Here is a 16,844-nt window from a genome sequence, read left to right as displayed (position 1 = left end):
AGGATGCGGGGGCATCTTATAAAAACATATAAAATTATGAAGGGAATAGATAGGATAGATGCAGGAAGGTTGTTTACACTGGCGGGTGAAAGCAGAACGAGGGGGCATAGCCACAAAATAAGGGGAAGTAGATTTAGGACTGATTTTAGGAGGAACTTCTTCACCCAAAGGGTTGTGAATCTGTAGAATTCCTTGCCCAGTGAAGCAGTTGAGGCTCCTTCACTAAATCTTTTTAAGATAAAGATAGGTAGTTTTTTGAAGAATAAAGTGTTATGGTGTTGAGGTGGGTTTGTTTTTTATAAATTTAGAAACCCAATTCATTTTTTTCCAATTAAGGGTCAATTGCGCATGGCCAATCCATCTCCCCTGCACATTTTTGGGTTGTGGGGGCGAAACCCACGCAAACACAGGGAGAATGTCCAAACTCCACACGGATAACCCACGAATAGCTGAGAGTTGTGGACGGTAATTAACAGCTTGAACACTTGTTCGAGGAGATTTTTGTTCCTGCAATACCCCTCAGCCTCCCAGCTCAGAGGGACAAGATAAACTGCGGAGTCTAATTAGAATCATAAAAGGGGCGGCACAGTGGCGCAGTGGTTAACACTGCTGCCTCACGGCGCCGAGGTCCCAGGTTCGATCCCAGCACCACGTGGAGTTTGCACATTCTCCCCCTCTCTGCATGGGTCTCACCCCCACAACCAACAGATGTGCAGGGTAGGTGGATTGGCCACGCTAAATTTCCCCTTATTTGGAAAATAAATGAATTGGGTACTTTAAATTTAAACAAAATATTAGAATCATAAAATCTCTACATTGCAGAAGAATGCTGTTTGACCCATCACATCAGCACCAACCTCCTGAAAGAGCACCCTATCTGGGCCCACTCCACCACCCTCTTCCCATAACCCCACCTAACTTGCACATCCCTGGCACGAAGGACAATTTTTTAAAATCATGGCAATATTTAAAATCATGGCCAATCCACCAACTTCGGACTGTGGGAGGAAAGCCACACAGACACTGTGCAAACTCCACACAAACAGTCACCCGAGGCTGGAATGAAACCATGGTCCTTGGTGCTGTGAGGCAGCAGTGCTAACCACCATGCTACCCCACCTACAGATAGTTTACTTTTAAGCTTTGTGTTTGACTTTTCCTTTGTCTCTTCTCTTTCTTAATCCAAGCTTTTCCTGGCAGCACAGTGACGCAGTGGTTAGCACTGCTGCCTCACATCACCGAGGTCACAGGTTCGATCTCGGCTCTGGGTCACTGTCCGTGTGCACATTCCCCCGTGTTTGCGTAGATTTCACCCGCACAACCCAAAAGATGTGCAGGGTAGGTGGATTGGCCACGCTAAATTGCCCCTTAATTGGAAAAAATGGTTACTCAAAATTTAAAAACAAAAAAATAAACAAGCTTTTCCTATTACTCTATCCGCACCGGCTTTGATACTTCTCTATCATTCCCAGAGTCTTTTTTCAATCTTTCAATCACATTGGTTAAGGAGTTAGACCGTTAGCCTTTTAATTCACCATGGTACCAGGTGCTGTGTTGTTCTCCATGGTACCAGGTGCTGTGTTGATCACCATGGTACCAGGAGCTGTGTTGTTCTCCATGGTACCAGGTCCTGTGTTGTTCACCATGGACCCAGGAGGGGTGTTCTCCATGGTACCAGGAGTTGTGTTGTCCACCATGGTCTCAGGGGCTGTGTTGTTCACCATGGACCCAGGCGCAGTGTTATTCACCAAGGTCCCAGGAGCTGTGTTGTTCCCTATGGTCGCAGGAGCTGTGTTGTCCACCATGGTCGCAGGACCTGTGTTGACCACCATGGCACCAGCTGCTGTGTCGTCCACCATGGTACCAGGAGTTGTGTCGCCCACCATGGTACCAGGGGTTGTGCCATCCACCACGGTACCAGGGGCTGTGTTATTCACCATGGTACGAGGGGCTGTGTTGTTCACCATGGTCCCAGGAAGTGTGTTGTTCACCATAGTCGCAGGAGCGGTGTTGTCCACCATGGTACCAGGAGTTGTGTCGTCCACCATGGTACCTGGAGTTGTGTTGTCCTGGGCACATAGTTATCAGCTCACAGTGTCAGAGCAAGGAAAGTTCCAATTTAATAATTTAACATTCACAGCGCAGCATCATAAATTGATCTAATTATCTATTTTCTTCTTCATTTAGAACAGACACCTGTTGCTTGCTGTGGAACCCTTGAACACTTTGCTTGAGCAGAAATGGGACAGATTTGCAGTCTATATGTTCACTGGCAGCTGCTTGCTGTATGTGTCATATGTGATCATTTTTACTGCCATTTATTATGATACCTCTCAAGCAAACGTAAGTAGCTCCTCTACTTGCATTTCCTTTTTAAAATTTAAAGTACCCAATTCTTTTTTCCAATTAAGGGGCAATTTAGTATGGCCAATCCATCTAACCTGCACATCTTTATGGGTTGATAAAATTGGACAGAGTCAGCACAGCTTCGTCAAAGGAAAGTCATGTCTTACAAATCTGTTAGAGTTCTTTGAGAAGGTAACAAGGAAGTTAGACAAAGGAGAACCAGTGGATGTGATTTATTTAGATTTCCAGAAGGCCTTTTTCAAGGTGCCATCTGGGAGATTGCTAAATAAGTTAAGAGCCCATGGTGTTTAGGGTAAGATCCTGGCTTGGATTGAGGATTGGCTGACTGGCAGAAGGCAGAGAGTGGGGATAAAGGGGTCTTTTTCAGGATGGCAGCCGGAGACCAGTGGTGTGCCTCAGGGATCTGTGCTGGGACCACAACTTTTTACAATATGCATTAATGGGCAGTACGGTAGCATATTTTACTATCCATTAAAAGTAGGACTTTTATAGTAAATTATATGAGTCGGATCCCCCGGCTGGGGAGGAATGAATGAGGCAATTTCTGGATAAGTTGAGGTTCCTGAGGGTGTAGGAGGACCTGGTTGAGGGGCTGGGAGCCCCAACTGAGATTGAGGAAATAATCAAGGGGCTGGAGGGCATTCGGTCGGGCAAGGCCCCGGGGACTGACGGCTACCCGGTGGAATTCGATAAGGGGTTTTCAGAGATATTGAGCCCACTGCTGGTGATTACATTTAAAGAAGCAAGAGAGAAGGGAGTCCCCCCCCTCCAACAATGTCGCAGGCCTCGATTTCATTGATCCTGAAACGGGAGAAGGATCCGGAGCAGTGCTTATTGTCACAGGTAGGCTTCAAATGAAGTTACTGTGAAAAGCCCCTAGTCGCCACATTCCGGCGCCTGTTCGGGGAGGCTGGTATGGGAATCGAACTGTGCTGCTGGCCTGCCTTGTTCTGCTTTATAAGCTAGCGATTTAGCCCAGTGTGCTAAACCAGCCGATGACCAATGCGGGTCTTACAGGCCGATTTCTCTACTGAATGTGGATACCAAACTGCTGGCGAAGATACTGGCCACAAGGATAGAGGACTGTGTCCCGGGGGTTATAGGGGAAGACCAGATGGGATTTGTTAAGGGCAGGCAACTCAAGGCCAATGTTCGAAGGCTTCTAAATGTTATAATGCCCTCAGAAGGAGAGGAAGCGGAGGTGGTGGTAGCAATGGATGCAGAGAAGGTTTTTGATCGGGTGGAGTGGAATTACCTGTGGGAGGCACTGGGAAGGTTTGGGTTTGGTGAGGGCTTTATTGAGGGTACAGACTGTGAAAATGTCGGTCCTCCCTAGATTTCTGTTTGTCTTTCAGTGCCTCCCCATCTTCATCCCCAAGGCCTTTTTCAAGCGGGTGAATAAGATTATTTTGGGCTTTTGTGTGGGCGGGTAAAACCCCACGAGTGAAGAAAGTGTTGCTGGAGCGCAGTTGGGGGGGGGAAGGGTGGGTTGGTGCTGCCTGTAGATTGTGGCACTGTAGGCCCATATCCCGACACCTTGTAAATGAGTTGAAGGTTTCTGCCTCTACCACCTCTTCAGGCAGTGAGTTCCAGACCCCGACAACCCTCTGGATGAAAACCTTTCCTCATTTCCCCTCTTTGGGCAGCGCGGTGGCAGTGGTTAGCACTGCTCCCTCACAGTGCCAGGGACCCGGTTCGATTCCGGCCTTGGGTGATTTGTCTGTGTGGAGTTTGCACATCCCCCTCGTGTCTGCGTGGGTTTCCTCCGGGTGCTCCGGTTTCCTCCCACAGTCCAAAAGATGTGCAGGTGAGGTGGATTGGCCATGCTAATTTGCCCCTTAGTGTCCAAAAGGTTAGGTGAGGTTACTGGGATAGGGTGGGGAAATGGGCTCAGGTAGACCCTCTTTCTGAGGGTCGGTGCAGAGTCCATGGGTCGAATGGCCTCCTTCTCCACTGTAGAGATTCTAAGATATAATCTTTCTACCAATCACTTTAAAACTACCACCTAGTCACTACTCTCTCTGCTAAGTAAATAGGCCCTTCCCATCCACTCTATTCAGGCCCTGCACATTTGTGTTATATTTGTAATACTGAACATTTTAATTTTCTGTCTCCTTTCAGACAAACACCACAACAACCACACCATGGTATCTGGGTGGACAAATTTTAGTTTTTTCATGGGCTGTGGTTTTATTTATCCTGGAAGTAAGTATAACATTATTTATTGTAAGTTGTGGAACTTAACATGCAGGTACACCAAGCAATTAGGAAGGCATATGGTGTGTTAGCTTTCATAGCAAAATGGTTGGAATACAGGAACAAGGAGGTCATGTGGCTTGAGATAGTGACCACGTCTGGAAGGTCCTGTGTAAAGTTTTAGTCTTCTTCCCAAAGAATTGATATACTGGCCTAAGAGGCAGTTCAACAAATGTTTGATTCTTCGGGTGAGAAACCTCTCCTGCGAGGAAAGATGGGAGTGAAATGGGCTTATTTTCTTTGGAGTTTAGACGTAGAGGTTATTGCATTGAAACATGCAAGATTCTGACAGCGTTTGACAAGGTGGCTACGGATCGGCCGTTCCTGTCGGTTGGAGAGTCATGAACTGGGCGGGGCGGGGGGGGGGGGGGGGGGGGAGGGTGTTACAAGTCTCAGAACGAGGGGTTGGTTAAGACAGATGAGGAATCTGTTGATTTGCATGAATAGATGGAAGGAATAATCTTTCCCAGAAAACCAGGAGTATATTCAAGACTGGGATTTTCAGATTTTTGAGCACAAAAGGAACGATGAAGAATAGAGACCAGATAATTCTGCCGTGACTGCAGGGATTCTATGGTATGGAATAGGGGAGATAACGCAAGGAGCCATATGATCAATTCTTGCACCTATTGTGGCAATTTTGATTCTGTTCTGAAGTATCTGGTGACCTTCAGCAAGCTGTGCCTGCTTGTGTTGAACTGGTCTGTGGTAATTTAGTATATTTTGTGTTATTGGTTTTGGAACATTGAAAGTTTGATTGGTTATTTGGATAGGTAATGCTTTTTTTGGTCAAGCTGGTTTTGGCGAGTTGGGATAGTTTTCTGATACAGTTGCATCGTGTACTAGTAACCCAGAGGGCCTAGAGCAATGACCCAGAGGGAGGTGATCAAATCCAATGGTAGCAATTCGCACATGCTTAATGTTAAATGGAATAAATCTAGATTAACAAACTAGTCTTGTATTAGCAATGGTGATCATCAAGCTGTTGAATTATTGAAAAAATCCAACTGGTCCACACATAGCCTTCAGGAAAGGAAAGCTGCCATCCTTAACTAGTCCAGCATCTTAAGTGACTCCCTAGCCACATCACTCAACTGCCCCGTGAAATGGCCTACCAAGGCAAAGGCAGCTCACCATCATCTTGTCAACAATAATTAATAATAGGCAATAAACAATGATTTCCCAGTGGAGGCAACATCGTAGAACAAAGAAAAGTACAGCACAGGAACACGCCCTTCAGCCCTCCAAGTCGGTGCCAATCATGGTGCCGTATCCCTCTAACTCCTCCCTATTCCATTTTCATTATTCATGTACCCATCCATATGCCTCTTAAATGTTGCTGATGTGTTACCTCCACCATATCCTCTGGCAGCGCTTTCCAGGCCATCCACCACTCTGCGTGAAAAACTTACCTCTCACATCTCCCTTAAACTTTACCCCTCTCACCTTGAATCTGTGGCCCCTTGTAATGAACACTTCCATCCTTGGAAAAAGCCTCTGACAATCCACCCTGTCTTTGCCTCTCATAATTTTATAGACCTCTATCAGGTCTCCCCTCAGCCTCCGTCTTTCCAGTGAAAACAATCCCAGTTTATTCAACCTCTCCTCAAGCTTCCACGTGCTTCTGATAATGTGGTGACCAGAACTGCACACAATACTCCAAATGCGGCCTAGCCAAGGGTTTATATAGCTGCAACAGGATTTCCCAACTCCAGTACTCAATGCCCCGGCTGATGAAGGAAGCGCGCCATATACCTTCTTAATCACCTTGGCTACCTGTGTTGACACTTTTAGGGAACTGTGGACCTGCATGCCCAGATCCCTCTGTATGTTAATGTTCCCAAGGGTAGTACCATTTACAATATAATTCATATCTAGATTTGATCCTCCAAAATGCATCATATGGATAAATACATTTTAAAAAGTAGCATTTGTACCAGCAGCATCATGGGATTTGTTTGGGCGCATGGCACCCCAAGGGTGAAGAGGGTCTTCTTGGAGCGGAGTAGGGATGGGGGGGGGCTGGCGTTGCCCAACCTCTCGGGGTATTACTGGGCGGCCAACGTGTCGATGGTGCGTAAGTGGGTGATGGAGGGGGAGGGGGCAGCATGGAAACGGATGGAGAGAGCGTCCTGTGGGGATACAAGCCTGGGGGCCCTGGTAACGGCGCCGTGGCCGCTCCCTCCCACGAGGTATACCACGAGTCCGGTGGTGGCGGCTACCCTCAAGATTTGGGGGCAGTGGAGGCGACATAGGGGAGAAGTGGGGGGCTCGATGGAGGCTCCGTTAAGGGGGAACCATAGGTTCGTCCCGGGGAACATGGATGGGGGATTTCGGGGATGGTATAGAGCGGGCATTAGACAGCTGAAGGACCTGTTTATCGACGGAAGGTTTGCGAGCCTGGGGGAGTTGGAAGAGAAATTTGGGCTCCCGCCGGGAAACATGTTTAGATATCTGCAGGTAAAGGCATTTGCTAGACGGCAGGTGGAGGGATTCCCTGCGCTCCCCGCGAAGGGGGTGAGTGACAGGGTGCTCTCGGGGGTCTGGGTCGGGGAGGGGAAGATATCCGATATCTACAAGCTTATGCAGGAGAAGGAAGAGGCGTCAGTAGAGGAGCTGAAAACGAAGTGGGAGGGGGAACTGGGGGAACAGATCGAAGACGGGACATGGGCTGATGCCCTGGAGAGGGTAAATTCTTCCTCCTCGTGTGCGCGGCTTAGCCTCATCCAATTCAAGGTGCTGCATAGGGCCCACATGACTGGGACGAGGATGAATAGGTTCTTTGGGGGTGAAGATAGGTGTGCCAGGTGCTCGGGGAGTCCAGCGAACCATGCCCATATGTTCTGGGCATGCCCGGCATTGGAGGAGTTCTGGAAGGGGGTGGCGAGGACGGTGTCAAGGGTGGTGGGATCCAGGGTCAAGCCAGGATGGGGACTCGCGATCTTTGGGGTTGGGGTAGAGCCGGGAGTGCAGGAGGCGAAAGAGGCCGGTGTGCTGGCCTTTGCGTCCCTAGTAGCCCGGCGAAGGATTTGCTACAGTGGAAGGACGCGAGGCCCCCAAGCGTGGAGACCTGGATCAATGACATGGCGGGCTTTATTAAGCTTGAGAAGGTTAAATTCGCCCTGAGAGGATCGGTGCAAGGGTTCTTTAAACGGTGGCAACCTTTCCTCGACTTTCTGGCTCAACGATAGGGTACTGGGACAGTAGCAGCAGCAACCCGGGGGGGGGGGGGGGGGGGGGGGGGTGGTGGGTGGGGGGGGGGGGGGGGGGGCGTTGATTATGTTAGCTTATTTTATTTAAATTTGATTTATCTAATTTTAATTTATGGTTAAGTTCTCTTGTTTGGGGGGGGGGGTGGGGGAATGTGATACATGTGATGTTACGGTATGGGGGGAATTGTGGGTGTTATGGGGCTGTTAGTTGCATATTACTGCTTTTTGCTATACTTTTTGTTATATTTTCTGCAAAAAATTCCAATAAAAAAAATTTAAAAAAAAAAAAAAAAAAAAAAAAAAAGTAGCATTTGTTTATATTCACACAGAGTTGAGTTTTTAAAAAAATTAGTTGGGTTAGTTTTGTTGAGGTATGTGTTTATTTGTGTCGCACTCTGTTGGTACATTCGCTATCAAAGAACCCATAAAATATTATTTAATCTTTTAGTTGGCGGTGATAGCCCAGCTGAGGCTTTCTTATCTCCAATCAATAATGACAGATGCCTGGTTCCACATCCTGTTGTGAGTATGACCAAAATAGTACAAGATTCCCTTGCTGATGAAGAAATGGTAAAATTGAGTCCCACTCAAAGACTGGAATATATAATCTCGGCTGGCATAGGGAATGCTGCATCATCAAAGATGTATCGACGACGAGGCAAAAAGGAAGCCAGCTAGAGCCCTCTGGAGCAAGCAACCTGTCCAGATCATCAACGTGGCATCTCACCATCTTTTATATTTGTTCTCACTGACTGTCTGCAATAGTTCCAGTTGGCACTGGATTCTTTATGAATTAGACAACCATCCTTTCAACCAAAGTCACAGAGTTGAAGGCCTAAGCACAAAAATCTAGGTTGACACTCTCTGGTGCAGGTTTGAAGGAATGCTGCACTGAACACTGTCAGAAGTGTTGTCTTTTGTAAATAAAATAAATAAATAACCTTCATTGTCACAAGTCGGCTTGCATTAACACTGCAATGAAGTTCCCGTGAAAAGCCCCTAGTCACCACATTCCGACATCTGTTCGGGGACACAGAGGGAGAATTCAGACTTCTCAGCTGGTACGGGAATTGAACCCGCGCTGCTGGCCTTGTTCTGCTTCACAAACCAGTTGTCTAGCCCCGGAGCTGAACCAGCCCTGCTATTTAAAAAAAAAAAAACCCCAATTCCTTTTTTTCTCCAATTAAGTGGCACTTCAGTGTGGCCACTTTACCTGCACATCGTTTTGGGTTGTTTTTGCAGGGGGAGAAGAGAAAGTGAAAGAGAGAGAAAGAGAGTGCGCGCAGACATGGGGAGGATGTGCAAACTCCACACGGGCAGTGACCCAGGGCCGGGATCGAATCCGGGTCCTTGGTGCAGTGAATCAGCAATGCTAACCACCGTGCCACCCTCGTGTTGCCTTTTGTATGAGCTATCTTCCCTCTCAGGTTGACAGAAAGGATCTTGTGGCCAAGACGCATGATCCAGCAGTGCCCTGGATCAATATTTAGCCCCCAATTAACACCGCAAAAAAAAAAAATCTTCCAGTCCTTTTGCCTTGCTCTTTGATAGCTTACTATCCATGAGTTGGTTGCCCAGTTTCCTACATTACAACAGCAACCACACCTCAAAAGTGTTTCATTTTGCACTTTGGGATGATATAAATACAAGATCTATCTTTCCTTTCCAGCATATTACAGGCTGGGTTGGCAGCCTTGGGCATCATATTGAACTGGACCGGTGTGGATCCCCATCTGGCAGTAGAGGTGGGGGCGATGGCTCTTGGCTGGATTAATATCCTGTACTACACACGGGGATTCCAGAGCATGGGAATCTACAGCGTCATGCTACAGAAGGTAAGAGTGAACGCCAGATCCAGGAATGTTCGGAGTGCAAAGGGAAGGCATATGAAGTGGTTTCCCCACACTGAGGAACCAAGGTAATAGAATTAAGCAAGGAAAGCTATTTTAAGGGGCAACGCGATGGACTTCCAAGAGACAGAAGTGTTGGTGGAGGGGGAAGGGATTGAGCGATCGCAAGAAGGTGGGATATGAGAATGAGTCCAAGTTATGAACAACTTCATGCATATTGCACTTTTGATAGAGGAAAGCAACCCAAAGGTACCCTGCAGCAGAGTTATAAGACAAAAATTGAAACCGAGCCAGAAGACATTGGGACAGGTACCCAAAATCGGCCACAGAGGAATATTTTAAGTAGTCAGTCAAAAGAGGTTTAAATTGGGAACACTGTTTAGGGCCTAAATTGCAGATGTCCCAGCTGTCACAGCCAAGGGAGCAGGCTCATAAACAGAGATCTTGAAGGGTTGTAGGAGCTACGATTCTGTGAATTTCATAGTTCTTGCTTTCCTCTTCCAGATTCTGCTAACTGATGTCACCCAATTTCTGACCGTCTATTCACTGTTCCTAATCGGATTTGCAGCAGGTAAATTTTCTGTTACATGTTTGAGTTAGTTATTCCCTTTAACATCCCACAGATTAAAACTGAAAATCAGGAGCAAAAAGGACAGCCACTGAATGCCACATTGACTGAAAGAAGCAGGTCCCAGAAACCATTCCATTGCACATTAAAAGCTGGTGATTTACTGCATTTACTCAATCCCAATTCCATTGTCAGATTTCCGTTCCAGCAATGGTTTGAAATGTTCACCACCTGAAAGATCCATCAGGATCGATTTTAAAATGAGCATTCATGATTCTTCAGACAGCTTGAAGTTTCCAAGGCCTGACCATCTCCTTTTCAGAACGGACATCCAATCCCTCTGCTCCCCCACTGCCATCAGACAAGCCAGAAGAAAGTCTACTTCTTCCTGGTGCAGAAACCCAACGAGTCCACATTCACTACCACCGCCATCCACTGCCTAACGAAACCTGACTCATCAACGGTAGCATTGTGGAAAGCAGAATTGCTTCATAGCTCCAGGGTCCCAGGTTCGATTCCGGCTTGGGTCACTGTCTGTGTGCAGTTTGTACATTCTCCGTGTGTGTGCGTGGGTTTCCTCCGGGTGCTCCGGTTTCCTCCCACAGTCCAAAGATGTTCAGGTTAGGTGGATTGGCTATGCTAAATTGCCCTTAGTCTCTAAAATTGCCCTTAGTGTTGGGTGGGGTTACTGGGTTATGGGGATAGGGTGGGGGTGTGGACCTTGGGTCGGGTGCTCTGTCCAAGAGCCAGTGCAGACTCGATGGGCCAAATGGCCTCCTTCTGCACTGTAAATTCTATGATCTATGATCAAGACTGGAGAGAATGCTGGAGCTCACGACCAAACAGCACTGTGGATACACCTACGGTAGATCATAGACTGCAGCGGTTCAAGGCAACTGAAGGGCATTAAGGGTGGGCAATAAATACTGGCCTTGCCAGCAATGCCCACATCCCTTATGTTAATAAATAAAGAGAGCTTGTTATGTGACACCACTAGTTTTCTCCAGTTAGAGGTGTTGCTATGGAGCAGTATGAGGGGTTGGGGTTCAGTTTCAATTTCACTTTCTTCACACAATGTAAATTCTGACACCAACAGCACTTGCCTCCCTGATTCAAGGATGTTCCAACAATGAAGAATGTAGCTCCTTTGAAAGCTTCAACACTGCAACACTGGAGCTCTTCAAGTTAACTATTGGACTGGGTGATCTGGAAGTGCAGAGACAAGCAAAACACCCACAGCTCTTCCTCTTCCTCCTGGTGTTGTACGTCATTCTGACCTTCATCCTCCTGCTGAACATGCTGATCGCACTGATGGGGGAGACGGTGGAGAACATTTCCAAAGAGAGCAAGATCATTTGGAAACTACAGGTATCACAAACTATCTGCATCTCCCAACAGCTTGACATCAGGTTTCTCCAGCTTAGGAGAAACGTTACCTCACATCTGTTGTCCTAAAGGCATCGCCTCACGCTACAGGCAGCAGTTGCTCCCCTGTACCTTATTCAAGTGTTTCCCAAACCTGTGATCTCTACAAGGGCAGCAAAGACACCAACACACCAACAATGCAAGTTCCCCTCCAAGACATGCACCATCTGGACATTGAATGGTATCCCCATTCCTTCATAGTCACTGGGTCAGAGACCTGGAACTCATCTCCAAGAGTAACTCATCTCCAAGAGCATGTGTGTACAGCACATGGACTGCAGCAGTTTAAGGCGGCAGCTCACCACCTTCGAGAACAATTATGGATGATCAGAAGTAGGCAATCCAGCCCAAGGAGCCTGCTCTGCCATTCAATATGATCATGGCTAATCTCAAATGCCAACCTTGCCAGCAACACGTATACATCCCTTGGATTAATAGAGAGCTTGAAAGGTAAACTTTGCCAGGCATATTGAACATATAACAGAATCAAATCCGGCCTCTCTCCAAGTCCCTGCACTTCCAGTAAGTATCAAATTGCACTGATCAGGACTGGGAATTCCAGCCAGGTTTCCCTCTCTGGAACCCAGGGGCACCAAAGTTTATCGTTTCCTTTCCAACACCTTAACTGCGATCAGTTGAAGTAGCTCAGATCAACACATGGGCTTTCAGGTAGGAAATCAAGGGCTGAGCAAAGATCCTAGTCTCTGCACAACCATGTCAGCCCAGGCAGTGTAGTCACCTACTCTGCCATTATGAGAGTTGACAAGACATTAAGCATACATTGAAATAGAGCAGGTTACCAAGGGTGGGCAGACTCATTAGATTTTAAGATCGATCCTCGAGCAGAGGCTACTCTGTTGCTACACCATTAACAATTTGTGCATGACAGGCCAAAAAATTTTATAAATTTTGGCAACCAGATTTCTTTTCATGTAAAAATGACTTTAATAGGCCAATTCAAGAACTGCATTGAAAGCAACATCTTTTCCTCAAAAGTCATCCTAAGTAACAACCAAGCTTTTTTAATAAATTATTTCAGGGGATTGAGCATCACTCATTTATCGCCCATCTCAATTGTCCTCAAGCCACTGACAGTAAACTGCCTTCCTGAACTGCTGCAGTCTGTGTGCTCTCGGCCCATGCATAGTGCTGATAGGAAGGAGTCCCAGGGATTGACCTAGCAACAACAGAAGTTCCAGGTCAGGGTGGTGTGGGCTTGGGGAAAAACTTGTAGGTGGTGGTGTTTCTATGCATCTGCTGCCCTTGTCCTTGGAGGTGATAAGACGTCACAGGAGCTGTCAAGAGGCTTGGTGAGTTGCTGCCATGCATCTTGTAAATGGTACATGCCAGCAGTGAAACAAATGGATGTTTTAAGGTGATAGATGGGCTACTTTATCCTGAATGGGGTCGGGCATTGCGAGCATTGTTGGAGCTGCACACATCCAGGCAAGTGGAGTGTATTCCTTCACTCGCCTGCCTTGTGCGTTGTAGATGGACAGGCTTTGGAAACCAGGAGACAAGCTACTCACCCAGCTTCTGACTTGTTCTTGCAGCCTCAGTATTTCTATGGTGATCCAGTTCATTTTCAACATTACTGAACGACCAGGTTACTAAAAATTGCTTTTGACTAGAACAGATCCAAGTCTTTAACTGAGCATATCTGGTTCTGCTTGCTAGATGAACTCAGGAAGCGGAGTATAATTATTTTGCTTTGTTCTTTTCTCCCAATGACAAAATTGATCGAAGAGAGCAAGAACCATTCTGAATTTGGAGAAGTATTTGCCAAAGTGTCTGAAAGAGAAATTTCGACTGGGAAAAGAATTGAACGGCAAGAGATACATCAGGTAAAGTGAGATATGTATCAATCACTTTGGGTATGCTGCATTTCTTTTAAGAGCAAATTTGAATCTTCTCAAAGCCTCGCCACTATCTCCAAGACACAAGTCAAGAGTGTGATGGAATGCATGGCACTTGCCTGGATGGGTGCAGCTACAATGACACTCCAGCAGCTCTATACCATCCAGGATAGAGCTATCTTTACTATAATAGTTGAATAGTTTCCATTCTCCATATCCTCAAGGAGTGAGAATGCTATTGGAACGAGCAAAGAGAGGGAGAGATGAATTCAGGAGAGCTGCAGGAAAATGCTGTTAGAACTGGGTGAAAGTTTTTTTAATGAATTCTCAGGATTATGGATGTGATTTGTTAGGCGAGTATTCTGTTGCCCCTCACTAATTGTCCTCAAGGTGGTGGCGAGCTGCCTTCCGTACGGCAAAGGCACTCTCTGCAGTGTTGTTCGGTCAGGTGTTCCAGAACTTCGATCCAGCAACAAAGAAGAACAACGCATTTCACAACCTCAAGTAGCCCAAAGCACTTTATAACCAACAAAATAATGTATTGTCATTGCAGTAATGTATAACCTTCAACTTGCACACCGAAAGCTCCCACAAACATTGTGATAATAGCCAGTTTTTTTTTTTGTGTTGCTTAAGGGATACGTATTAGCTGGGACACTAGGCAGAGCTCCCTTGCTTTTCGTTGGAAATAATGCGGAGAAAGCCTCAGTTTAACATCTCATCCAAAAGACGGCACCTCAGGCAGTGCAACACTCTACTGTACGCGCGAGTTGTCAGCTCTAATTTTTGTGCTCCAACTTCCCAGAGCAAGACTCAAACCCACCCCCTTCTGACTCCCAAGGCCAGTGCTACCAACTGAACCACAGCTTCTTCCATACCAAAACAACGCAAATGGCTTCAATCAACCAGTTGGTTTTAATTCAAGTTTATAATTTCTCAAATCAGGATCAATGAAGTTAACTGGACAAAGTGGAACACTACTTTAGCTCGTATCCATGAAGACCCAGGAGAGGAGCAAGGTAAATTGTTAGCGTTGGTCAGGTGGCTGACCCCAACTGATGATAATGATTAAGCCACATTCAATAAAAACACTTAAACAATGGCGTTTATGTTCATAAGTTATGAAGAGACCTTTGCTTTATCAGTAGGAGACAAGAGTACAACAAAAGGTTCTGATGCTAAACCTTTATAGAACACCGATTGGCCAACTCTTTCAAAGTACCAATATACCGAATAACCACATTGTCCTGTTTGATTCCAATTATAGCTCATTTTAAGTGAAATAAATGTTTTAGAGACATGATAATGCAGAGGGGGACAACCTCCAGCCCACAAGACATTATGTTGACCACTTTCCACGCGCAGATTCCACTGATTTCCGTCCGAATGTTGTTTCCCTACTGGGATGACATAAGTGATAAGCATGTAAAGTGAGGGAAAGAGAAGAGAGATGCATTCGGATTGCTCACAACATTGACTGAGAATGTTGTGCACTCCCTCTGCATCCAAAATGTAATTATTTTTTCTGCTTTTACCATTTGAAGTTGATAACAGTTGATATACATAAATGATTAACTAGTTATGAAATATTCAACAAATATTAAAATGTATTTAATCTAGTACATAGGGTCATGGTTAGTGAACAAGCCCGATTTCAATCTTGCGGCCCGCTGAAATGGAGGGCCTCTCATGCGGATCACTCACTAGCCTCGGTTTGTCCATTACTGTGCTAAACGTGTTATATAAATGAAGATCTATTTTTCCAATATGTCAAAATCCCCTCCATAAGCAATCAAAGTTTACTGGCTTATCAGAGACTAAGAAAAAAAATTGACATTATTTGTTTTCTAGAAGGAATGGTTCCTGAAAACCCAGATGAAATGCATAATATGTGGCTACCTTCGAGAAAAAAGTCTCATAGAAGTAAACGTACTCACAGAACACCAATAAATATCTGGAGCAGGAGGATATCAAACTTTGGCTTTTCAGCAAAACCACACAGGAAATCAAGGCAGGCGGATGTACAATCAGAGATGGTGATGGTTTCTGAACAAGGTACACCATCAACATTGGGGACTGCAGATTGCAATGAAGCAGGCGGCGAGGTCAAGCGAAGTGGAGACTCAATGATTTAACCTGTTTATGGTGGAACGGTGCCACCTATTTGATCTCACTCATCACCGAGAACATGACCTTCTGGCTGTCAGCTAAATCATGAATTCAAGCCACATTTTAGTGACTTAAAACACTTGTTCCTGGTTGACACTCCAGTTCAGCACAGAGTTAGTGTCCAAAGTCAACTGCCAAGAGACATTCTGTTCAGCATGACGTTAAGGATCCAAGGGTATTGTTCAAATATCTGGCAGTTCTCCAAGCATCCTGGCCACATTCCTCCTCAAACACAACCAAAAAACAAACTGCTGCTTTTTTTCCACATTTGACTGCATCTGATTTTCTAAAAAGAAAAACGTTTTGATGATATGGAATCTGCTGCTTGAAATGGTAGCAGAAGCAGCTTCAATGGTAACATTCAAAATGCAACTGGATATCTACTTTAAAAGAACTTTAGGGAAAGAGCAAAGAAGTGGGACAAATGGGATCACTCTCAAGAGCTGGCATAGGTACAGTGGCTGAATGGCCCCCTTCTGTGCCCTATGATTCTAGCTTATTGCTGAATATGCTTTGGAGGTATGCTGTACAACTGCAAGTCTATTTTTCCTGCACTTACTTTGTAGGATGGATGAACTGAACCATTTGATATTTCACATTTGATTGCTTTTAACCACAATTGTGTTCAATATTTACACTGTGCTTATGGGATAAGGTCTACTGATTTAAAAATAATATCTCAAATGCTTTAATCACATGAAATGATTACTCTTCAAGGGCCATGATTATTCAGGAAGAACGTGTTTTTAAAAATAAATTTTGATTACCCATTTATCCCCCCCCCCCGCCCAAAGGGGCAATTTGGCATGGCCAATCCACCTAACCTGCACATCTTTGGGTTGTGAGGGCGAAACCTACGCAGACACAAGGAGAATGTGCAAACTCCACACAGAAAGTGACTCAGGGCTGGGATTTGAACCCGGGTCCTCAGCGCCGTAGTCCCAGTGCTAACCACTGCGCTACATGCCACCCCAGAGTGTTTTTTTAAAAGACACTGTCCCTTCAAGGGTTAAAGCAGGACTTGGATTGATGCAGTTCCTGGAAAAGACAGAATTCTACAAGAAAAGGTAATTAAACATTTTTAAGGACCCTGGAAACCTCTTGACCCCAGTGGACAGAAGGATCGCGTGGTGGTTTGTGG

The 16,844-nt window shown here is 45.9% G+C and overlaps 1 protein-coding gene across 1 annotated transcript in view; it reads left to right on the top strand.

The window, feature by feature from the left end:
- LOC119975136 (transient receptor potential cation channel subfamily V member 3-like) overlaps positions 1 to 16,400 on the top strand; it is a 47,869-nt gene extending 31,469 nt beyond the window's left edge. The window contains exons 9-17 of the mRNA XM_038814701.1: positions 2,188 to 2,343; positions 4,489 to 4,572; positions 8,284 to 8,357; positions 9,505 to 9,670; positions 10,190 to 10,256; positions 11,350 to 11,621; positions 13,425 to 13,522; positions 14,480 to 14,553; positions 15,386 to 16,400. Coding sequence (XP_038670629.1) covers positions 2,188 to 2,343; positions 4,489 to 4,572; positions 8,284 to 8,357; positions 9,505 to 9,670; positions 10,190 to 10,256; positions 11,350 to 11,621; positions 13,425 to 13,522; positions 14,480 to 14,553; positions 15,386 to 15,669 — 1,275 coding nt within the window. The 3' untranslated portion in view covers positions 15,670 to 16,400. The remainder of the gene's footprint in view (positions 1 to 2,187; positions 2,344 to 4,488; positions 4,573 to 8,283; positions 8,358 to 9,504; positions 9,671 to 10,189; positions 10,257 to 11,349; positions 11,622 to 13,424; positions 13,523 to 14,479; positions 14,554 to 15,385) is intronic.
- Positions 16,401 to 16,844: the final 444 nt, after the last annotated feature.

Source organism: Scyliorhinus canicula, chromosome 12 (genome assembly GCF_902713615.1).
Source record: "Scyliorhinus canicula chromosome 12, sScyCan1.1, whole genome shotgun sequence".
NCBI lineage: Eukaryota > Metazoa > Chordata > Chondrichthyes > Carcharhiniformes > Scyliorhinidae > Scyliorhinus > Scyliorhinus canicula.
This window is presented reverse-complemented; position numbering and strand designations above follow the sequence as displayed.